Source organism: Gadus chalcogrammus, chromosome 5 (genome assembly GCF_026213295.1).
Source record: "Gadus chalcogrammus isolate NIFS_2021 chromosome 5, NIFS_Gcha_1.0, whole genome shotgun sequence".
Classification (NCBI taxonomy): Eukaryota; Metazoa; Chordata; class Actinopteri; order Gadiformes; family Gadidae; genus Gadus; species Gadus chalcogrammus.
In genome coordinates, this window is record NC_079416.1 from 19,977,099 (window position 1) to 20,002,046 (window position 24,948).

Genomic DNA, 24,948 nt, shown 5'->3' on the forward strand with positions numbered 1-24,948 from the left:
TTGCTGTGGCATTGTTCATTTATTTAATTGTCAAATTAGTCATATTTAAGTTTGAAGAAATTCAAACTTGGGTAAAGTCGATTAATGTTAAACCAATATAATGCTAAATTTTGAAGTACAATCATTTTAACTATAAACATGTTGTTACCGTTTTAATGAAGAGATTTTAAACACAATGGTTTCCTTCCTCTTTAATGTCACCAACTGCTGGTGAACAGGAAGCTGTCCCTTCCCTCTGTGCTCCTATGAGGCTGATGTTAACTGAGCCTGTTGTCCACTCCTCTCTCTCTCTTCCAGTGGGAGTGGTGCAGCCCACGCTGAGCGTCCTCCCTCCCTCCAGAGTGGAGCTGGAGCAGGGCAGTGCTACACTAGTGTGTGTGGCCAGTGGGGGCTTCCCCTCAGACTGGAAGCTTGGCTGGAAGGTGGGGTGCAGCAGCAGGTCTGGGGGGGTGTCTGATAGCCTGGTGGTCCTGGGGAAAGACGGCCACTACAGCTGGAGCAGCACCTTGACCCTCCCTGCAGACCAGTGGAGGAAGGCGGGCTCAGTGAGCTGTGAGGCCAGTAAGAATGGCCAGACGCAGCCTGTCACTCAAACCCTGAATCCTGGAGAGTGTTCAGAGTAGAGAGGCTCCAGCATGGAAGTACTGGAGGATACAGATCTCCTCTGACACGTCTGCTTTATGTCTCTCTGTCTCAGGTGGCACTGCAGCTTTTGATGAATTACATTAATATAACATGTCTTCTAATCAATAACATGATGCTCTCTGGATTTTACCCCTTGCTTGTGTTGGTCACATGTTGAACATTTATTAAAGATTTAAAAAATAATTCTTCATTGTCATCATTAATTATCATTTATCTTCTGTATTTTAAATTGAATGCTACTTCTAATGAGCATTTAAAACCTCTGCTATCTTCAAACAAATTTCAACACCATTATGAATGAAGGCTTAAAGCTACATATCTCTGAATGAGCAAAGTGTTGGTTGTGTGGATTTCCTTGTAAAGTCTGTTCAGTGTATCCAGTGGACCAGTGTCAGTCATAGAGCCACTGCTGCTGAAATGACCCATGTGTGTCAGACTGACTTTCTGTCGATTCATATGATAATAGTTCAGAGAGATGTCCAGGTTTCTGCAGATACCAACTTAGAAACTTGTAAAGGTACGTCTCCAAAGACATTCCGTTTCTCCCACCAAGATATAAGAACCCTAGCATGCTGAGTGGTGGAAACAGTAACATATTTATAATGTCGCAAAGTGTTAAAATCCCAGAGTATTCATGACCAGAGTAGATTTTATACACTTTGGTGTTGAATAGGCACTAAGTACATTTTTTGGGGTGTACCAGAAACACTCTTGGGTGTTGTCTCTAAGTATAATGCTGGTGTAGAGTAATTTAAGTGTTTATTTTAGGATGATGGACTCCCTGAGTGTACAACGGTTGAGTGTCCAACTATCCCGGCGGCACGTCGGTTTAGGTTTCGATTCGTCATTGGCTCGCTGCGCCTTCTCATTGGTTGAATCTAGAGACATGTGACCGTTTGTCCTCTTCCACACTACGCGGAAAACTGTTTCGGCAGAGACGGTTGACTAGAGAGGATCGAATCAATATCGCCAAGGAATTGCTCCGAGTGAGCGAAGACATTTTTGAACTTCATGGGAATGTAAACAGGTAAGAAAAGTACCAAGTGAATAATGCACAGGGTTTCTATGTTTCATAGTTAGTTGTGCGTATGTCCTTCACATAGGTCAGAAATTGTATTCATAATGGGTCTTAAGAAGGTATTAGAGGCTTAAATTTAACTTGTTCAAACCTGCAGAAACCCTGAATGCAGAATATTCAGCATTTCTTCGTCTTTTAGATCTGATAACCAACTTATAAATGCTAACGATTTTAGCTAACGTCAAACTTAATGGCCAATGCTAATGAGGCACATGTCTTCAATTTAGCTAACGCCTCGTTAACATTTTTAGCTAATGCTAACGAGGCACGTGGCTTTAATTTAGTGGGAGCGTGTCTATGTTCCCCGGGTCCTATGTTCCCCGGGTCCTATGTTCCCCGGGTCCTATGTTCCCCGGGTCCTATGTTCCCCGGGTCCTATGTTCCCCGGGTCCTATGTTCCCCTCTTTGTATGAGACTGGGGAACATAGGACCCTTTTTTTTTTTAAAAAAGGGTCCTATGATAATAACCTGTTTGTATTTGGCCACCTTTTTAGATGCTGACTAAGAACTTTTTGAACCTTTTATGTTGTGTCATGTGCTTTCATCAGGTGTATTTCATGCTCAAAGTATGTGCTCTCCCTTTTCAGGTTGGGATAGTGACATGGCCTCACTTCTCCTGCTGGTCTACCTCCTGCCACCACCTCCAAGTGGAAAGAAGGGAGCTGTCAAAATCAGTATCCGGGAAGCTGTGGATCGTGTAGTGAAGTTTCACAGGGTAATTGTATCCTGATAATTTTTATTTTATTTTTAAAGGTCCCATGGCATGCCGCCAGAGCTTGTGTGTTGCTGATGGATGTCACAATCTCTGTGTTGGCCAATCTACTTATCGAATCTTGAAAACAAAATGGTGTCGACGGGTGATCTACTGATGGTATTGTGTGTATAAAATGTCCTTTTTAATAAACAATCTGTACACTTACAAAGTTCTCAATGCCTCGTTTTATTAAGCGTCTATATGCGTTTTTTTGTGCTCCAAAACGAACGTTTCAACTCATTATCATACAAAACATATCCCAAATCCGTTTTACACCGGAATTCCCCTTTAATTGGTTGACGGGGACACATTTATTTATTTATTTTCAAGTTGTTTGTTACATCATATAAATGTAAAACTAAATATGGTTCTTGATAAAAATAATTAAAGTTTAACTATAATGTTAACTATATTATATATGTATGTACTGTAACAACAACAGCAGCAAGAATCTAATGTGTAGACTATTCATTCATGAAGTGTTGATAATTCACCTCAAAGGTGTTGGTTGTACACCAGTCAGAGTACATTCTCACTCTAGAAGTATTAAATAATCAGCTCTGCGAAGTGCTACAAAGCACTGACTTGGAGTACATATTTTCTCTCTCTGGGGTTCTAGGTTTACACTGCAGGTGTAAGGAAGCACTGAATGAGTGCCCAAAATAACCACTAATAGAGTACATTTGCACTCTCAAAGTGTTCAAATGTAACTCTAAATTTGGAGTACATATTTTGCTCTTCTAACAGTGTTCAGCGAACACTGAACTCTTGGACCTATATATACCCCGAAGTGAGTGTTAAATGTACACCCATAGAGTACAATGTACACTGTGGTTTTTGCTGTGTGGATATGAGTCAAAGAACAAACTGACGTCGAAAAGATACGTGTTTCATTAAACGTATTCTGTGAGCAGTGAACTGTAGCTATTCAAATGATGTCCAGTTTAGTTTAGCAAATGTGCACCTGTGTCTCTTGAGTCACAGAAAGTCAGAGTAAATGTAGGGCTGAGGTTTTCAGAACAGTCTCTGGAGACTCCAGTGAAAGCAGTAAGTGTGCATGTCGCCATAGCTGCTCAATGGCGCCCCCTAATGTGTAACCAACGCCATTGCAATAAAGACTGATTCAATGAACTCCGCTCTGTTCACCTCTTTAACAATAATTAAAATATCCCTGGGTAGTATACTTTTGTTTCATCAGGATTTACCCTTGGTACATAGAAAAATCACGTAAATCCCATTTTAAATCCCCTTACTTAATGTGTGCTCTCTGACTGGACAGCAAAAAGACACTGGGAAGCTATGGGGACAAAGGGGTTTGGATCGTATTTATAATGGTTCTACGTATGGTTTGTAACCCAGGTCAGGGTCCGGTTTACTGTTGGGCATGCTAACCCTGGTCGGAGTCAGGTTTATTATTCATACATTGGTTCATGTCTTGTGGGGGGAGTAGGCTTCGGCTCGGGATCATCCCTCCCCCTCCCCCCCTCTCTCTGGTGTTGGGGGGGGGGGGGGGGGGGGGTGTAATGTGTGGTAGTTGAGGTTGTAGTTGTATTCAATATGTTGAAGTTTTTGTTGCATGTAAAATGTGGTAGTTCAATTATAAGTTTCATGTAATATCTTGTAGTTGAGGTAGTAGATGTATGTATAACGTGGTAGTTGAGATAGCGGTTGTATTTAGTAGTTGATGTAGTAGTTGTATATAATATGTGGTAGTTGAGGTAGTAGTTGTACGTAATACGTGGTAGTTAAGGTAGCGTTTTTATGTGATATATTGTAGTTGATGTGGTACTTGTATGTAATACGTGGTAGTTGAGGTAGTTGTATGTGATACGTGGTAGTTGAGGTAGTACTTGTCTGTTTAATAATGCTGAGGAATCTAATGCTGGCTCTTGGTTGAGGCCCCTGGTTAGAGCCAGCTCTGTGCTCAGCGCTCTGTGTCAGAGTCTCTTCCCCCTCAGCAGCTGCAGCAGGTTCCTGCTGTAACAGCTCAGTGTCTACGCAGTGTGACTGAGGGAGGTTTTTGTACGGCTCTCAATCACTGTGTGAACACATTGACACTGTTTAGGACATGGAAACTCTGACAGTGATAAACTGCTGCATCTTCACGCTGGGCGCCGTTGATGGTCAGAGAGAAGTCAGTGCTGCTTCCACTGCCACTAAACCGAGCTGGTGTTGGTGATACAAGTTGGTCTATATATTGTATGATGAGCTTGGGGGCTTCTCCAGGTTTCTGTTGGTACCAGAATAGATAATTATTATTAAAAACAGCTGGGTTTGTTTTACAGGTCAGAGTGACTGTGGATCCTGGAGTGACGGACACTACTGGTGACTGAGTCACAGTCACCTGACTGCTGGTTCCTGTAGAAAACAAACAAACCAAACATTGAGTTATCCAATAGAAAACACAAGCAAACAGAGATGGGTGGTCCACATTTTGACTGAGTGGAATGAACCAACCTGTTAAGGATCCACAGACCACTGTCCAGAAAAGGAGGGTGAGGTGATTCATGGTTGCCACGGTTTCTGGGGTGTTGAGTGACAGCTCAGAGTCCTGCAGTGTTGAACTCAGAGGACTTTAAACCCTCTCAGAACCCCAGTTTCAGCTGAGCATGCAAAGCTTCCTCTATATGGAAATGACCTGTTTCCACTCATCAGACTGGGGGTGAGAGTGACTGCAGACGTTCTGGGAGGACCGCTGTATCTCTTCTACATTCACACTATTGGAATACAAATTCAGATTTAATGGAAACCATTGGAATTTATAATGTATAACATTTTATCTGATTGAAGCCAATCCTGGTTTGTATGAAATCCTTTAACTTTCTATTTGTTTGAAATAAATTGTCGTTACATTATTACCTGAACCCAGAATAATAGATAAAAACATATTGTTCTGTACATAATAAATGCATGATTATAACATTGGCTTGAAGGTTTTTTATGAAGTCAAATTAATAGACATGTTTTAAAACAATAAACCTTTTGTAAAAGAGCCTTTAAAAATGTTATGACAATAAATGAATGATGAATGTATTTCATTAAATTACTATACATTCATAAAATGACTATATATTAATTATAATATTTCCAATGAATCAAATATTGACTAATTCATCCATTTTAGTGAAAAGCCAGTGTTTGTGTGTCAGTGAGATGAGTCTTTAGTGTGCGGGAGGTTTTTGTACAGCCTCTTAATGAGTTTGTATCACTGTGGAACACTTTTGGTGGAGGCACCAAACTCATCGTTGACTGTAAGTACAAGGACACTTTTCTTTGCCTGGCATATTTAACTTTCTCTAAATATAATTAAGGGTGATAATCTTATCTTTTGGAATTTTCTACATTTTCAATTTCTTGTCGTTTTTTTAAAGATAAGCTGAGGACAAAGTGTAAATATATTGTGGTAGAGAGTTCTGACTTTTAAAATGCACTGCATATGTAACATACGTTCTACAATATGATGTATTTCATGAAGGACCTCATTATTGCTGTGGCATTATTCATTTATTGAATTGGCAAATCAGTCACATTTAAGTTTGAAGAAATTCACACTTGTCGATTAATGTTAACCCAATAAAATGCTAAATTTTGAAGTTCAATCATTTTAAATATAAACATGTTGTTACCGTTTTAATGAAGAGGTTTTAAACACAATGGTTTCCTTCCTCTTTAATGTCACCAACTGCTGGTGAACAGGAAGCTGTCCCTTCCCTCTGTGCTCCTATGAGGCTGATGTTAACTGAGCCTGTTGTCCACTCCTCTCTCTCTCTTCCAGTGGGAGTGGTGCAGCCCACGCTGAGCGTCCTCCCTCCCTCCAGAGTGGAGCTGGAGCAGGGCAGTGCTACACTAGTGTGTGTGGCCAGTGGGGGCTTCCCCTCAGACTGGAAGCTTGGCTGGAAAGTGGGGGGCAGCAGCAGGTCTGGGGGGGTGTCAGATAGCCTGGGGGTCCTGGGGAAAGATGGCCACTACAGCTGGAGCAGCACCTTGACCCTCCCTGCAGACCAGTGGAGGAAGGCGGGCTCAGTGAGCTGTGAGGCCAGTAAGAACGGCCAGACGCAGCCTGTCACTCAAACCCTGAATCCTGGAGAGTGTTCAGAGTAGAGAGGCTCCAGCATGGAGGTACTGGAGGATACAGATCTCCTCTGACACGTCTGCTTTATGTCTCTCTGTCTCAGGTGGCACCGCAGATTTAGATGATTTACATTAATATAACTTGTCTTTCATTCATTAACATGATGCTATCTGGATTTTACCCCTTGCTTGTGTTGGTCACATGTTGAACATTTAATAAAGATTTAAAGAATAAATTCTTCATTGTCATCATTAACTTCGTTTATCTTCTGCATTTTCGACTCAATGTGGCTTCTAATGAGCAAATAAAAAACCTCTGCCATCTTCATCAAACAAATTGACCCACCATTTTGAAAGAAGTCGGTGTGTATCTCTGAATGAGCAAAGTGTTGGTTTCGGGTTGTCGTTGTAAAGTGTGTTCACTGTATTCAGTGGACCAGTGTCAGTCATAGAGCCACTGCTGCTCACTGCCAGACTGACTTCTGTCACTTCATATAATAATAGTTCAGAGAGATGTCCACGTTTCTGCAGATACCAACTTAGAAACATGTAAAAGTAAGTCTCAAAAGACATTCAGGTTCTCCCACGCAGACATAAGAACCCTAGCAGGATGAGTGGGGGAAACAGTAACATATTCAGAATGTCCGTCTATGAGTCAGACCAAACCGACGTCGCAAGGAAATGTGTATCATTAAACGTATTCTGTGAGCAGTGAACTGTAGCTATTCAAATGATGTGCATTTTTAGCTGATCTGCACCTGTGTCTCTTGAGTGGCAGAAAGTCAGTGGAATTGTAGGGCTGAGGTTTTCAAGGAGTCTCTGGAGATTCCAGCGAAAGCAGTATGTGCGCATTTCTCCATACCAGCTCAATGGCGCAATCTAGTGTCCGAACAACGCGATTACGATAAAGACTGGTTCAATGAACTCCACTATCTTCCGGTTTTATTTAATAAATAGCTGGCTTCAATCCATTCATAATGCTACTAATAAGAAAGTCGTTCCTTTCATCAGGACCCAAGCTGCTTTAAATGTGGGTGACAAAGAACAAAACAACGTCAAATATTATATTTTGAAACAATCTAAACAATAAATAAACAAATAAATAGGAAAAGATCATGTTCCAAAGTCCAGGCCAAGTAAGTGGGTCTTCAGGCAGCTCTAAAAAACGCAGATGAAGCCAGCGTTGAGGATCTCGAGTTCCACAGAGTGGGGCACAGCAAAAACCACAGTGTACATTGTACTCTATGGGTGTACATTTAACACTCACTTCGGGGTGTATATATAGGTCCAAGAGTTCAGTGTTCGCTGAACACTGTTAGAAGAACAAAATATGTACTCCAAATTTAGAGTTACATTTGAACACTTTGAGAGTGCAAATGTACTCTATTAGTGGTACTTTTGGGCACTCATTCAGTGCTTCCTTACACCTGCAGTGTAAACCTAGAACCCCAGAGAGAGAAAATATGTACTCCAAGTCAGTGCTTTGTAGCACTTCGCAGAGCTGATTATTTAATACTTCTAGAGTGAGAGTACTCTGACTGGTGTACAACCAACACCTTTGAGGTGAATTATCAACACTTCATGAATGAATAGTCTACACATTAGATTCTTGCTGCTGTTGTTGTTACAGTGCATACATATATAATATAGTTAACATTATAGTTTAATTATTTTTTAATCAAGAACCATATTTAGTTTTACATTTATATGATGTAACAAACAACTTGAAAATAAATAAATAAATGTGTCCCCGTCAACCAATTAAAGGGGAATTCCGGTGTAAAACGGATTTGGGATATGTTTTGTATGATAATGAGTTGAAACGTTCGTTTTGGAGCACAAAAAAACGCATATAGACGCTTTCTTCAGTTGGCTGTTTTTAGCCGATTCTATCAAAACGCTATAAACTTGGAACAATGGGGCAGTGGTTATGGTAAAAACTAAATCGCTATTTTAAACCATTTAAAAGGCTAGAAGTAGCCCGACACTTCTTTGGTAGTTCAATAAGGGTATTAACATATAAAACGAGGCATTGAGAACTTTGTAAGTGTACAGATTGTTTATTAAAAAGTACATTTTATACACACAATACCATCAGTAGATCACCCGTCGACACCATTTTGTTTTCAAGACTCGATAAGTAGATTGGCCAACACAGAGATTGTGACATCCATCAGCAACACACAAGCTCTGGCGGCATGCCATGGGACCTTTAAAAATAAAATAAAAATTATCAGGATACAATTACCCTGTGAAACTTCACTACACGATCCACAGCTTCCCGGATACTGATTTTGACAGCTCCCTTCTTTCCACTTGGAGGTGGTGGCAGGAGGTAGACCAGCAGGAGAAGTGAGGCCATGTCACTATCCCAACCTGAAAGGGGAGAGCACATACTTTGAGCATGAAATACACCTGATGAAAGCACATGACACAACATAAAAGGTTCAAAAAGTTCTTGTCAATAAATAGTCAGCATCTAAAAAGGTGGCCAAATACAAACAGGTTATTATCATAGGACCCTTTTAAAAAAAAAAAAAAAAGGGTCCTATGTTCCCCAGTCTCGTACAAAGAGGGGAACATAGGACCCGGGGAACATAGGACCCGGGGAACATAGGACCCGGGGAACATAGGACCCGGGGAACATAGACACGCTCCCACTAAATTAAAGCCACGTGCCTCGTTAGCATTAGCTAAAAATGTTAACGAGGCGTTAGCTAAATTGAAGACATGTGCCTCATTAGCATTGGCCATTAAGTTTGACGTTAGCTAAAATCGTTAGCATTTATAAGTTGGTTATCAGATCTAAAAGACGAAGAAATGCTGAATATTCTGCATTCAGGGTTTCTGCAGGTTTGAACAAGTTAAATTTAAGCCTCTAATACCTTCTTAAGACCCATTATGAATACAATTTCTGACCTATATGAAGGACATACGCACAACTAACTATGAAACATAGAAACCCTGTGCATTATTCACTTGGTACTTTTCTTACCTGTTTACATTCCCATGAAGTTCAAAAATGTCTTCGCTCACTCGGAGCAATTCCTTGGCGATATTGATTCGATCCTCTCTAGTCAACCGTCTCTGCCGAAACAGTTTTCCGCGTAGTGTGGAAGAGGACAAACGGTCACATGTCTCTAGATTCAACCAATGAGAAGGCGCAGCGAGCCAATGACGAATCGAAACCTAAACCGACGTGCCGCCGGGATAGTTGGACACTCAACCGTTGTACACTCAGGGAGTCCATCATCCTAAAATAAACACTTAAATTACTCTACACCAGCATTATACCAGAGCTGCCAACTCTCACGGTTTCACCGTGTGACACACTCTTTTGCCTGTTTACACACGCACACACGCCACACATCCAATTTCTCACGGCAAAAAAAAAAAATATTTTTTTTTATTTTTTTGAGACGCGTTCGTTCCTTTCCAAACTACCCGACGGTAGATGGCGCTGTTGAGCGCTACTGAACCTGCATCCGAAGTTAGCATTAACGCAGACGCTGAGAGGGTGTTTTCAGTTGTGGGACTGAACAAAATCAAGACCAGAAACAGCCTAGCACTGGATGGCACCCTGTCCTCAATAATGACCATAAAGATGGCCGACCTGGAGCCCTGTTTCAAATGGGAGCCCCCCTCAGATGTCCTCAAGGCCTCCAAGAAGGCCACAGGCCAGTATAACCGTGCCCACAGATCATAGACGAGGACTAGCTTCTGATCTGCATCTGATACGGATGACTTCATTTTTAGTTATTTTTGTAATGCATTCATCTGTTTTATTGCTTGAAAAAGTTGTACTGTTTAAGCACTTCAAGCACTTTTATGTTTCTAATGGACCATATGGTGGGAGGCTTTGAATGAAGAATAATTTATCTCCCTAACTAATCTTGTCGTTTTTGGCTGAACATAAATCATTAAGTGCTCTTAAGAATACAATTATTCACAACATAGGTTAGGTTTCAGTTCAGAATTTGTTTAATACCATTGTATTAACCACATAGGCAGTCATTTAGGCACAACAATAGTTTTCTGGTTTAATGTCCAACTCCAGACTAGGCCCTACAAGTCCTGATGCCAAACATGAATCAGAATAAGTTCAGGTATTGCACATCTTTAGCAGACCACCCAAAAATCCACTATAATGAAGGAAATCACATCTACTTGATCCAAAATTTCCTGGGGATGGACCTTCAGCTATGTCAGGTCACATAATGTAACCAATATTGCCAATCTCCAGTGAGCCGCCCCTATCAATGGCTTGGGGCCTACCCACAAACCACCAAAATGCAGGGTACAACATGGGTTCAACATCCAATTAAATAAAATTCTCTCAAATCGGAGCCACCAACTTGTGTGGCTGCGTTGTCAGGGGTAATTTTGGTTACCCCCGACCAAATCTCACTCCAAGGTTTTTTGAAAAGTTGGCAGCTCTGTTATACTTAGAGACAACACCCAAGAGTGTTTCTGGTACACCCCAAAAAATGTACTTAGTGCCTATTCAACACCAAAGTGTATAAAATCTACTCTGGTCATGAATACTCTGGGATTTTAACACTTTGCGATTTGCTGTGGGGCAGCCATCCTAAAGGCTCTTTCCATAGCTGAAGTCCCTAACCCGGGGTGGGGGGGTGGGGGGGTAAAGCAGCCCGTGGTCTGAGGGACGGAGATTCTGGGAGGGGGAGTAGGGTCTGAGGAGCTGTGAGAGGAGCGGGGGCTAGAGGGACTGGGGGGTGAGGAGGAGGTGGAGGTGGAGGAGGAGGAGGAGGAGGAGGTGCTACAGGACCTGACTGGGAGCGGGTAGAGGTGGATGAGGGGGGGGGGGGGGGGCTCTGTGGGAACCCCCAGTGAGACTCCATGACCTCCGTCCAGAGGGGAGGTGATGAAGGCGTGGATGAGGGTCTCTACCACGGGGGCAGTGAGGGACGGCCCCAGTCTGGACATGTTTCTGAGGGGGTCCAATGCCTATCTGTTGATGGACTCCATGTGGGGAACCAGTGATAGGGATGAGTCTGGGACCCCCCCAGGTTGGGGACTGGTGAGAAGGGGCAGACGGAGCAGCCGTCCATGGAAGGACCAGATCCCCGACCTTCTGGGGCCTGGGGGGCCCAAACTAGGGGTGGTGGAAGTTGAGGTTGTGGTTGTATTCAATATGTTGAAGTTTTTGTTGTATGTAATATGTGGTAGTTCCATTTTTACTTCATGTAGTATCTTTTAGTTGAGGTAGTAGTTGTATCTTTACTAATGCTGAGGAATCTAATGCTGGCTCTTGGTTGAGGCCCCTGGTTAGAGCCAGCTCTGTGCTCAGCGCTCTGTGTCAGAGTCTCTTCCCCCTCAGCAGCTGCAGCAGGTTCCTGCTGTAACAGCTCAGTGTCTACGCAGTGTGACTGAGGGAGGTTTTTGTACGGCTCTCAATCACTGTGTGAACACATCGACACTGTTTAGGTAGTGGTAGCTCTGACAGTGATAAACTGCTGCATCTTCACGCTGGGCGCCGTTGATGGTCAGAGAGAAGTCAGTGCTGCTTCCACTGCCACTAAACCGAGCTGGTGTTGGTGATACAAGTTCGTCTGCTAATTTTATGATGAGCTTGGGGGCTTCTCCAGGTTTCTGTTGGTACCAGAATATATAGGAATCGATGAACACCGCTCGGTTTGTTTTACAGGTCAGAGTGACTGTGGTTCCTGGAGCAACGGACACTACTGGTGTCTGAGTCACAGTCACCTGACTGCTGGTTCCTGTAGAAAACAAACAAACCAAACATTGAGTTATCCAATAGAAAACACAAGCAAACAGAGAAGGGTGGTCCACATTTAGACTGAGTGGAATGAACCAACCTGTTAAGGATCCACAGACCACTGTCCAGAAAAGGAGGGTGAGGTGATTCATGGTTGCCACGGTTTCTGGGGTGTTGAGTGACAGCTCAGAGTCCTGCAGTGTTGAACTCAGAGGACTTTAAACCCTCTCAGAACCCCAGTTTCAGCTGAGCATGCAAAGCTTCCTCTATATGGAAATGACCTGTTTCCACTCATCAGACTGGGGGTGAGTGACTGCAGACGTTCTGGGAGGACCGCTGTATCTCTTCTACATTCACACTTTTGGAATACAAATTCAGATTTACTGGAAACTATTGGAATTTTTAATGTATAACATTTTATCTGGTTGAGGTCGATCTTGGTTTGTATGACATCCTTTGACTCTCTAATTTAGATTTATTATTACCTAAAACCAGAATAACAGATAAAAAGATATTGTTCTGTTTAAAATAAATGCATGATTATAACATTGGCTTGAAGGTTTTTTATTCAGTCACGTTATTAGACATGTGTTAAAACAATAAACCTTTTGTAATTTTGCGTTTAAAAATGTTATGAAAATAAATTTAAATAAATCTATTTCATTAAATCTATTTAAACAATAAATTTATATTGATTATAATAATACAGTGAAATAAATATCGACTAATTCATCCATTCTATTGAGAAGCCAGTGTTTGTGTGTCAGTGAGATGAGTCTTTAATGTGCGGGAGGTTTTTGTACAGCCTCTTAATGAGTTTGTATCACTGTGGTACACTTTTGGTGGAGGCACCAAACTCATCGTTGACTGTAAGTACAAGGACACTTTTCTTTGTATGGCATATTTAACTTTCTTTAAATTATAATAAGCGTGATAATCTTAATACTTTATACTTTTCTATAGTTTTAAATTCTTTTTCGGATGATAAGATGAGTAAAAAGTGTAAATATATCGTCGTACAGGGTGCTGTCTTTTAAATTACACTTAATTTGTTGCATATGTTCTACAATATAACGTATTTTATGAAAAACCTCATTATTGCTATGTCATTGTTCATTTATTTAATTGTCAAATGAGTCACCTTTAAGTTTGAAGAAATTCAAACTTGGGTAAAGTCGATTAATGTTAACCCAATAAAATGCTAAATTTTGAAGTCCAATCATTTTAAATATAAACATGTTGTTACCGTTTTAATGAAGAGATTTTAAACACAATGGTTTCCTTCCACTTTAATGTCACCAACTGCTGGTGAACAGGAAGCTGTCCCTTCCCTCTGTGCTCCTATGAGGGCTGATGTTAACTGAGCCTGTTGTCCACTCCTCTCTCTCTCTTCCAGTGGGAGTGGTGCAGCCCACGCTGAGCGTCCTCCCTCCCTCCAGAGTGGAGCTGGAGCAGGGCAGTGCTACACTAGTGTGTGTGGCCAGTGGGGGCTTCCCCTCAGACTGGAAGCTTGGCTGGAAGGTGGGGTGCAGCAGCAGGTCTGGGGGGGTGTCAGATAGCCTGGGGGTCCTGGGAAAAGATGGCCACTACAGCTGGACCAGCACCTTGACCCTCCCTGCAGACCAATGGAGGAAGGCGGGCTCAGTGAGCTGTGAGGCCAGTAAGAATGGCCAGACGCAGCCTGTCACTCAAACCCTGAATCCTGGAGAGTGTTCAGAGTAGAGAGGCTCCAGCATGGAGGTACTGGAGAATACAGATCTCCTCTGACACGTCTGCTTTATGTCTCTCTGTCTCAGGTGGCACTGCAGATTTTGATAAATGACATTAATATAACATGTCTTCTAATCAATAACATGATGCTCTCTGGATTTGACCCCTTGCTTGTGTTGGTCACATGTTGAACATTTAATAAAGATGTTAAGATTAAATCCTTTCTTGTCATCATTTGCTATCATTTATCTTTCGTATTTCCAAATGAATGTGGATTCTAATGAGCATATAAAACCTCTGCCATCTTTATCCAACATATTTCCCTACCATTTTGAAAGAAGGGTTAAGGCTATGGTGTGTATCTCTGAAGGAGCAAAGTATTGTTTGTGGGGATTTCCTTGGAAGGTGTTTTCACTTTATCCAGTGGACCAGTGTCAGTCATAGAGCCACTGCTGCAGAAATGACCCATGTGTGTCAGACTGACTTTATGTCACTTCATATAATAGTAGTTCAGAGAGATGTCCAGGTTTCTGCAGATGCAAACTCAGAAACTTGTAAAATTACGTCTCAAAAGACATTCAGTATCTCTCAACAGGAAATAAGAACCCTAGCATGCTGAGTGGTGGAAACAGTTACATATTAATAATGTCTGTCTATGAGTTAAAGACCAAACCGACAAACGCTAAAATATGTGTTTCTTTAAACGTATTCTGTGAGCAGTGAGCTGTAGCTATTCAAATGATGTCCAGTTTTAGCTTATGTGCATCTGTGTCTCTTGAGTCACAGAAAGTCAGGGTAAATATAGGGCTGAGGTTTTCAGAACAGTCTCTTGAGACTCCAGTGAAAGAAGTGTCAGTGCATGTCTCCATACCAGCTCAGTTGCGCCCTCTAGTGTGTAACCAACACCATTGCCATCAAGACTGATTCCATGACCTCCACTCTGTTCACCTCTTTAACAATAATTAAAATATTCCTGAATAGCATAATTTTGTTTCATCAGGATTGACCCTTAGTTCATAGATAATTCACGTCAATCCAATATTAAATCTCCTTATTTCATGTGTGCCCTCTGACTGGACAGCACAAAGACACTGGGGAGCTATGGGGACAAGGGTGTTTGGATCGTATTTATTATTGTTCTACGTACGGTTTGGTGACCCTGGTCAGAGTCCAGTTTATTATTTAGTATATATTTTTTCGTGTCTGGTGGGGGGGTGGACTCCACCCCCCTACCTGGTGTTGGGGGGGTGAAGTGTGTGTGGTCGATGGCTGGTTGAAGCAGCCTCACCTGGCCTGAGTCAGGCTGATTGGCGTCTTGGGCTGGGACAGGCTGCACACCTGTGGTGAATCAGTAATCAAGGCACAGGATAAACCAGTCGTACACACACACACACACGACAGAGCTCTGTCACGTCTGTGTTCACCTCCTTGCGTTGTTTGTAATTTGTTGTTGTTGAGGCAGTAGTTTTATCCAATATGTTGCAGTTGCGGTAGTAGTTGTATGTTATATGTAGTAGTTGAGGTAGTAGTTGTAAGTAATATGAGGAGGTTGAGGTAGTAGTTGTATATAATACGTGGTGGTTGAGGTAGTACTTGTATATTATAGGTGGTAGTTGAGGTAGTAGTTGTATGTAATATGTTGTAGTTGAGGTAGTAGTGGTATATTAAACATGGTAGTTGTACTTGTATGTTTAATAATGCTGAGGAATCTAATGCTGGCTCTTGGTGGAGGCCCCTGGTTAGAGCCAGCTCTGTGCTCAGCGCTCTGTGTCAGAGTCTCTTCCCCCTCAGCAGCTGCAGCAGGTTCCTGCTGTAACAGCTCAGTGTCTACGCAGTGTGACCGAGGGAGGTTTTTGTACGGCTCTCAATCACTGTGTGAACACATTGCCACTATGGTAACTCTGACAGTGATAAACTGCTGCATCTTCACGCTGGGCGCCGTTGATGGTCAGAGAGAAGTCAGTGCTGCTTCCACTGCCACTAAACCGAGCTGGTGTTGGTGATACAAGTTCGTCTGCTAATTTTATGATGAGCTTGGGGGCTTCTCCAGGTTTCTGTTGGTACCAGTTTAGTTGAAAACCATTTTGAACCGCTGGGTTTGTCTTACAGGTCAGCGTGACTGTGGTTCCTGGAGTAACGGACACTACTGGTGTCTGAGTCACAGTCACCTGACTGCTGGTTCCTGTAGAAAACAAACCAACCAAACATTGAGTTATCAAATAGAAAACACAAGCAAACATAGAAGGGTGGTCCACATTTAGACTGAGTGGAATGAACCAACCTGTTAATGATCCACAGACCACTGTCCAGAAAAGGAGGGTGAGGTGATGCATGGTTGCCACGGTTTCTGGGGTGTTGAGTGACAGCTCTGAGTCCTGCAGTGTTGAACTCAGAGGACTTTAAACCCTCTCAGAACCCCAGTTTCAGCTGAGCATGCAAAGCTTCCTCTATATGGAAATGACCTGTTTCCACTCATCAGACTGGGGGTGAGAGTGACTGCAGACGTTCTGGGAGGACCGCTGTATCTCTTCTACATTCACACTTTTGGAATACAAATTCAGATTTACTGGAAACTGTTGGGATTTATAATGCATAACATTTTATCTGGTTGAGGTCGATCTTGGTTTGTATGAAATCCTTTAACTTTCTATTTGAGAGATATTATTACCTAAAACCAGAATAATAGATAAAAACATATTGTTCTGTTTATAAATAATGCATTATTATAACATTGGCTTGAAGGTTTTTTATTCGGTCAAAAAATTTGACTTGTGTTAAAACAATAAACCTTTTGTAATTTTGCGTTTATAAAGGTTATGAAAATAAATGTAACTAAATTTATTTCATTAAATCTATTCAAACAATTAATTTATATTGATTATAATGCTTCCAATGAAACAAATATCGACTAATTCATCCATTCTAGTGAGAAGCCAGTGTTTGTGTGTCAGTGAGATGAGTCTTTAGTGTGCGGGAGGTTTTTGTACAGCCTCTTAATGAGTTTGTATCACTGTGGTACACTTTTGGTGGAGGCACCAAACTCATCGTTGACTGTAAGTACAAGGACACTTTTCTGTGCCTGGTATATTTAACTTTCTCTAAATATAATAAGCGTGATAATCTTGATACTTTATACTTTTCTATTGTTGTCAATTCTTTTTCGGATGATAAGATGAGTAAAAAGTGTAAATATATCGTCGTACAGGGTGCTGTCTTTTAAATTACACTTAATTTGTTGCATATGTTCTACAATATAATGTATTTTATGAAAAACCTCATTATGCTATGTCATTGTTCATTTATTTAATTGTCAAATGAGTCACCTTTAAGTTTGTAGAAATTCAAACTTGGGTAAAGTCCATTAATGTTAACCCAATAAAATGCTAAATTTTGAAGTTCAATCATTTTAAATATAAACATGTTGTTACCGTTGTAAGGAAGAGATTTTAAACACAATGGTTTCCATCCTCTTTAATGTCACCAACTGCTGGTGAACAGGAAGCTGTCCCTTCCCTCTGTGCTCCTATGAGGCTGATGTTAACTGAGCCTGTTGTCCACTCCTCTCTCTCTCTTCTAGTGGGAGTGGTGCAGCCCACGCTGAGCGTCCTCCCTCCCTCCAGAGTGGAGCTGGAGCAGGGCAGTGCTACACTAGTGTGTGCAGCCAGTGGGGGCTTCCCCTCAGACTGGAAGCTTGGCTGGAAGGTGGGGTGCAGCAGCAGGTCTGGGGGGGTGTCTGATAGCCTGGGGGTCCTGGGGAAAGATGGCCACTACAGCTGGACCAGCACCTTGACCCTCCCTGCAGACCAGTGGAGGAAGGCGGGCTCAGTGAGCTGTGAGGCCAGTAAGAATGGCCAGACGCAGCCTGTCACTCAAACCCTGAATCCTGACCAGTGTTCAGAGTAGAGAGGCTCCTGCATGGAAGAACTGGAGGACACAGATCTCTTTTGACACGTCTGCTCAATGACCCTCAGTCTCAGGTGGCACTGCAGCTTTTGATAATTGACATTAATATAACATGTCTTCTAATCAATAACATGATGCTCTCTGGATTTTACCCCTTGCTTGTGTTGGTCACATGTTGACCATTTAATAAAGATGTAAAGAATAAATCCTTTCTTGTCATCATTTGCTATCATTAATCTTTCGTATTTCCAAATTAATGTGGATTCCAATGAACATATAAAACCTATGCCATCTTCATCAAACAAATTTCCCCACGGGGGGAGGCTATGATGTGTATCTCTGAATGAGCAAAGTGTTGGTTGTGTGCATTTCCTTGTAAAGTGTGTTCACTGTATTCAGTGGAGCAGTGTCAGTCATAGAGTAGTCTCGCAAAGCCAGACCAAACTACAGCAAGTAGAATGGTCTGGAGCCACGCTACCTCGAGCCGTCTATCCGTGGGGAAACTGGGCGGGCCGTTTTATTTCTTTAAACCAATCACAATCGTCTAGGGCGGGGCTAAGCCCGGGAAGCAGCAGCGGTGTGTCCATGCAAAATAGTGCCGGGGGGGGAAATTATTTTGACGGAACTTCTTGACGTTCAGAGGCTGTCAGAAATGGCTCAATCCCAAACGCCACAAAAAACCAGTAACGATGTATGTCGCCTATGTGGAGATAATTTTATAGATAAAAAGAACAAACATCGTTTGATTCTTTGTCACGATGATTTCAAGCCACCATACACTTTGGCCCTTGAGGAGCTCACGGGACCTATAAAAACGAACGACGTTTTAACATTTATATGTGGTTCTTGTAGAACACTACTTAAGAAATACCGTAGGAGCTATTGTGAAGTGGAAGGGATCGGTTCATTGGTTAAATCCATGTCAAACGCTCATGCCGCTGTCAGAGTGAAACGATGCGCCAAATCCACACCAACCGGCGATAGTCGTGACCGCAAACGCATCGTCCCCGGGGAGAATCCTGCCAGACGGAGTCTGGGCTTTTCCAAGGTAATGTCAAAATAGGCTATGTTGTGGTCCAACCATTGTAATGAAATCAGATAGTCAGTAATCAGTAATTACATTATATTAAAATTAAACAAGATTGGATGTCTAGTTCCACAAACAATTTCGAAAACTTGGTAACGCCAGCAACCGGAAGGGGAGGAGTCGCGGCCAAATCGGCCGCTAAGCAATAGACGCTGTCCACTTCCGTTCAGCCAGACTAGTCATAGAGCCACTATGAAATGACCCACGTGTCTATCTTTCTGTCGCTTCATACAATAGTAGTTCAGAGAGATATCCAGGTTTCTGCAGATACAAACTCAGAAAGATAGAAAATTACGCCTCAAAATGAATTCAGTATCCCTCACCAAGACACAGGAACCCTAGCATGCTGAGTGGGGGGAACAGTAACATATTCATAATGTCTGTCTTTGAGTCAAAGACCAAACCGACAAAAGCTAAAATATGTGTTTCTTTAAACGTATTCTGTGAGCAGTGAGCTGTGGCTATTCAAATGATTTCCAGTTTAGTTCAGCAGATGTGCACCTGTGTCTCTTTAGAGACAGAAAGTCAGAGTAAATGTCGTGCTGAGACTTTCAGAAGAGTCTCTGGAGATTCCACTGAAAGCAGTGTGTGTGCATGTCTCCATACCTGCCCAATGGCGCCCTCTAGTGTCCAACCAACGCCATTGCAATAAAGACTGATTCCGATTCCGATTCAATCCTTTATTGCCCTACAACTCTGTACGAGATGCTAGGGATTTATTTTAGTGAGCTCATGACAGTACATAACAAAGACCCACACAAAATACCACATAACCATGATAACACATAGGCAGATAAAATAAAATGGGACATCCCCTCACCAGTGGCGATTTTGGTTTGGAAACTCTGGTGGGGCCCATGCAGGAAAATATTATAACGCAATCCAGAAATGCCACATATTACTACCATCACAAAAAAACCAGTAGCAAGTGACAGAGGGGACCAAAATTGCAGCTGAATAATGCCATCACTCAAACGCGAATCTGACGACATATATTAGGCTATTATAGCAATAGCACCACCAAATGGCAGCGTTCAAGATCTCACAATATCAAAACTCAAGAAAACAACAACGTGGCAACAATAAAAACACAACGGCGCACACCCTTTACACAGCAATCAATATACAAAGCCACCACTCACAATATACCAAAAAAAGAAGAAGTATGGTTTAAGTTGCATTAAGTTTGCAGGCCACCATACTGTACAATTAACAATGAACTAGCCTGATAGAGTGGTTGCCTATTCAGACCTGGATAATCCTGGGTGAAAATTTAAGTAAGTTTGGGCTAAGATGTTAATTACCTGTGCTTTAAGGACAGTGCTGTCTGGTCTCCTTTGTGTGGCTGAGGTGAAACACAAGCATTTTTTTCCGCTTGAACCACTCCTGGTTGAACGATCTATTCTTGTCCTTTCCCTCTTGAATAATGATTAAATCCGTCGGGCGATGTGGTCCCAAACGTTTTATCTCCAACTTCTGTTCAAGTGCTAAATCTCACATGAGACAGATACTCAACACGATTCATCATTTAATGAATGAAACGTCCATTTGTTGTTATTTACTGTAACAGTACTGTAACAGTAACTACGTTAGCTAGCTAGCAAGATCTGATCGGCTCCCGCCGTAAACCCCGCCCTTTCTACAAATCAGCCAATGAGAAGAGCTTTGGGGCACTAAACTTCTGGCCCCACCGCCGAAACAGAAGCGGGCGCTGCGCACGCGCTTGCTCGCGCAACAGCACCAGTTTTCTACACTGCAGCAGACGGGGCCATCTCGGCTGTGCCCCACCGAGCGGAACAGACGAGACGGAGCAATGAACTATTTCACACACAACTACTACACTACAACAATTGCGTTCATCAAATTAAAACTGCGGACATGTAATTAATTATTAACAATTAATGTATTATTAACTTATGCTCAATGACATTTTTGAAAAAAAAAAGAAAAGTATAATCGTGCCCTGCACGGCAGCGTTCTCTGGTGGGGCCGTGCCCCACTGGCCCCTAATGCAAAGACGCCACATCCCCTCACATACGACATATAGCTCTCTTACACCTGGCTGACAGGCCAGGGTAAGTGCTGCATGTTTGATTAAAGTGGCAGGGGCTTATAGGTGCAAGTGATGTGAAAATTGGCATGGATCAAGTGATGTGCAAATTGGCATGGATCAAGTGATGTGCAAATTTCCCTTCAGTACTAGGTCTGGACCTGCTGTATGTAATTTGGTTTTCTGGGGCCGCCACAGCGGCGCCCAATCAGCGAACAGAGGGCGTGTCTGAGAACAATGACGATGGCGTGTTTTCAACGATTAGACCCAGCTTTGAAAGTTGACTGCATACATCATCTCTGGCCTTACTATAAAATATTGATTTACAATGTGCAATTTTTCCCTGATAAATTAAATTCGACGAACAAAACCTGCAGCTGTCGTTGACGGACATTCGTGCAGACACGCAAGGTGTTTGGTTTGTGTACAACCTGCACATGATTCCCGGCGCATGACATGCGTCACAACCAAACGTTAGCGATTGGTTATGGCAGATCCAGAGTGGCACTGGGCAGATCCAATCATTTTAAACTTCAACAGACACCCGCTTTCAAGTGAGTTAACGTTTGTCAATTGATTAGGTCCAGACTCTCTGCACAAATGAAATGAAATGAAGTGAAGTACGAGAGTCTGGTAGAACCAGGCTAGTAGGGATGTAGAGTTGTTAAGAGGTGTAATGGTTCTGCAGTATGTGCTGTTGAGGAAGCGGGAGGTTTCAGTGTGGATGGCCCTCAACCTCCTACCTGATGGGAGGGGATTGAAGAGGGAGTTAGCAGGTTGGACAGTACCTCTGCTGGACAGTAGAGTTGCCGTACCAGACTGTGACTGAGAACGTAAGGAGGCTCTCAAAGGTGGCTCGGTAGAACTGCTGCATCCCCTTACAGGCCACCACAAACTTGTTTAGTTGGCGGAGGGAAAAGAGCCTCTGGTGGGCTTTTTAAATAATAGCAGTGATGTTATCTTCCGATTTCAGAGAGGAGGAGTTTATTGTGCCCAGAAATTTGAAGCTGTCTACCCGTTCCACCACCGCTGCATTGATGGACAGAGGCGGGGTCTACTTCCTCTTCCTTCGGAAGTCCACCACCAGCTCCTTCGTTTTTGCAGTATTTAGCTCTGGGTTGTGGTGGGAACAGCATTCAGTCAGGGAAAGGACCTCATTTCTGTAGGCACTGTCCTCATCCCCTGAAATCAGCCCTATCAAGGTTGTATCATCAGCAGATGTAATCATTTTCACTGAGTCACTGTGTGATACGCACTCATTAGTGCACAGAGAATATAACAGAGGTGACAATACACACTCCTGGGGGGCACCAGTGCTAGTGTGTTTGGCCTGTGACAACTTTTTATTGATTTTGACAACTTGTGTTCTTTGCTGTACAGGAAATCTAAAATCCAGTGACATAAGGAGTTCTGGACACCCATGTTTTGGAGTTCATAGAAAAGTTTGCTGGGTAAAATCGTGTTAAAAGCAGAGCTGTAGTCTATAAAAAAGTACCATTGCGTGGTTGCCTGGGGACTCAAGATGTTGTAGAATAGAGTGGATACCAAGTGACACAGCATTCCTAAACAGACCTATTTGTCCGATATGCAAACTGAAAGGGGTCTAGACAGACAGCTTTGGACAGATGATCACATATGATTTTTTCAAAGATTTTCATTATGACAGATGTAAGAGCTACCGGTCTATAATCATTTAAACCAGTGATGCTGGGCTTCTGGGGCACAGGAATAATAACAGCTGACTTAAAACATGTGGGGACTCTGCATTCCCTCAGAGACCAGTTAAAAATGTCTGCGAGTGCTGGGGTCAGTTCATCAGCACAACGTTTGATGTTAGTGGATGATACGAGGTCAGGGCCTGCAGCCTTCCTGCAATTCAGCTTTTTTAGTAGTCGCCTAACCTCATCCTCCTGTAAGACAGAAGGTGTTGCTCGGGTTTTGATGCCCGTTGGTTGTATAAGGGCACCATCCTGATCTTTATCAAAGCAGCAATATAATTCATTGAGACTGTCAGGCAGCTTAGGGTCGTCACTGACTACTAGCGCAGTGCTAGAGTAGTTCATGGAAACGCTGATTCCATGAACTTCACTCTGTTCACCTCTTTAACAATAATTAAAATATTCCCTTGACCCTATGACCCTTGGTTCATAGATAAATCACATCAACCCACTTTTAAATCTCCTTATTGAATGTGAGCTCCGTCACACACACACACACACCACAGTTGTAACTAAATCAATTTTCAACCGTTTATCTTCGTTCAAACCATTTAACAAATCCACACTTGTATCTTCCATAATATCTAAACGGAATTTCGATATCATTTAAACTTTCTTCAGAGTCACGGTTTTAGTTTCATACTGCTTCGTTTTCAGCTGTTTTTATTGAAGATGTCTTCCCATTCTGATACACCTACTTCTTATGACATGAGAAGACACACACACACACACGCATGCACACATGCACATATAGTCATTAATTCCCGCTTTGCACCTCCATGCCACGCAATACAAAATACAGTTCATATTGGATTCTGAGCATTTGTTTATTTCATATATATTTGTGTACCAAGCATGATTTACAAGGAAAGGACATATATTTGAATTTCTTCTGTATTCATCTGTATTCATATTCACATAAACTCATACTACAACATTTTAATGCAAACCAGTGTCGGGGAGCCTCTGTCCATCCTGGCCGTACCACCTGGTCAGGAGGGAGGGAGGAACGGACAGAGGGTCCCCCCACACCTCTTGGTATGACAGCTGCCCAAGGCCGCAAACCAAGACTACGTCTGACTGGAGGACGACGGGCATCAAGCTACACTGCTGCCATGGTCTCTCCTGACTCCGGTGAACCTCACCACCACCACCACCACCACCAGCTACCAGTAAGTTGCCTTGTTTTGTATTTCTCATTTGCCAGTTGAGGGGAACATATTTAATTTAGTATTACAGTGTCTACGGAAAAGCAGGCAACATGTTCCCTCTTAGGCCTAACTCATGAGCCACTTCTGCAGCTGCTTCACCAGCTGTACGGACACATGAACTGATCTTCTAAAGGTGTATGCTGAGGTGGCTTCATCAAGAACACTTGGCTCTCATATCACTAAATCCTACTGGAGGGATAAAGGCAGATGCGGTATACTGTGAGGACAGTTGCTTGGTTAAGCAGAAGACTCCACTCATTGGTACACATGTAGAAAAATCTAGGAAAATAACAATTGTTCTATTTCCTCAATGCACATGGCAGCCTTTGCATCTATTTGGCAACCTGTAATAGGCGAGTATGGAAGGCTGGTTAGTCAATGACGGGTAAGATCCCACCTTAAACATTGGGACAACCTAAGGCAGGCACAGTCACGATTACACTGCTTCACTCAAGTCACTTAAAGAATGACAAATGGTCATATGATAACGGTTGCCAAATGAGTGACCAGGGTGTTGAGGTTGATGTGCTGGTGAGTGAGCTAGTCGCTGTCAGGTGGTGTGGCCAGGCGTCTAGTCATGATCACAGCAACTAAACAAAACTCGCAGTATGGTTAGGGCTGGGATGACACTTAACACTTCATCAGCGGTTGTTTTTTAGTTTTAGTTTAGTTTTTTTTTCTTTAACTTCTTATGCATCATTACACTTATTGTATCAACAGTTGTGTTTTTATATTATATTTTATATTTTCAGTTGGTCTCATTGACTTCCATAGAGGTAACAGTGTTTCTTGTTTCACTGGTGCTAAAAGGATTAATCTATTGGAAATATGATTGTTATCTATCTCAAATGTATTCAATCTTGATAGCTAACTCTTCACTTTATTTGTTTCCAACCATTTTACCATTTTTTAAACGGTGTGCAATGCATGTTTACATTGTTTACTCCATTGAGACTCGAATTCAAAGTTCAAATCCCTTCA

At 42.4% G+C, this 24,948-nt stretch overlaps 1 protein-coding gene across 1 annotated transcript; it reads right to left on the reverse strand.

Annotated features, from left to right (window-relative positions):
• Positions 1–11,962: 11,962 nt before the first annotated feature.
• On the reverse strand, positions 11,963–16,343 carry LOC130382167 (uncharacterized). The gene is made up of 5 exons (XM_056589774.1): positions 15,871–16,343; positions 15,287–15,328; positions 15,065–15,071; positions 12,389–12,440; positions 11,963–12,289 (listed from the first exon to the last, which is right to left on the reverse strand). The coding sequence occupies exons 1-5, from the start codon at positions 16,329–16,331 to the stop codon at positions 11,967–11,969; spliced, it is 885 nt and encodes a 294-aa protein (XP_056445749.1). The 5' UTR covers positions 16,332–16,343; the 3' UTR covers positions 11,963–11,966.
• Between the last annotated feature and the right edge of the window lie 8,605 nt (positions 16,344–24,948).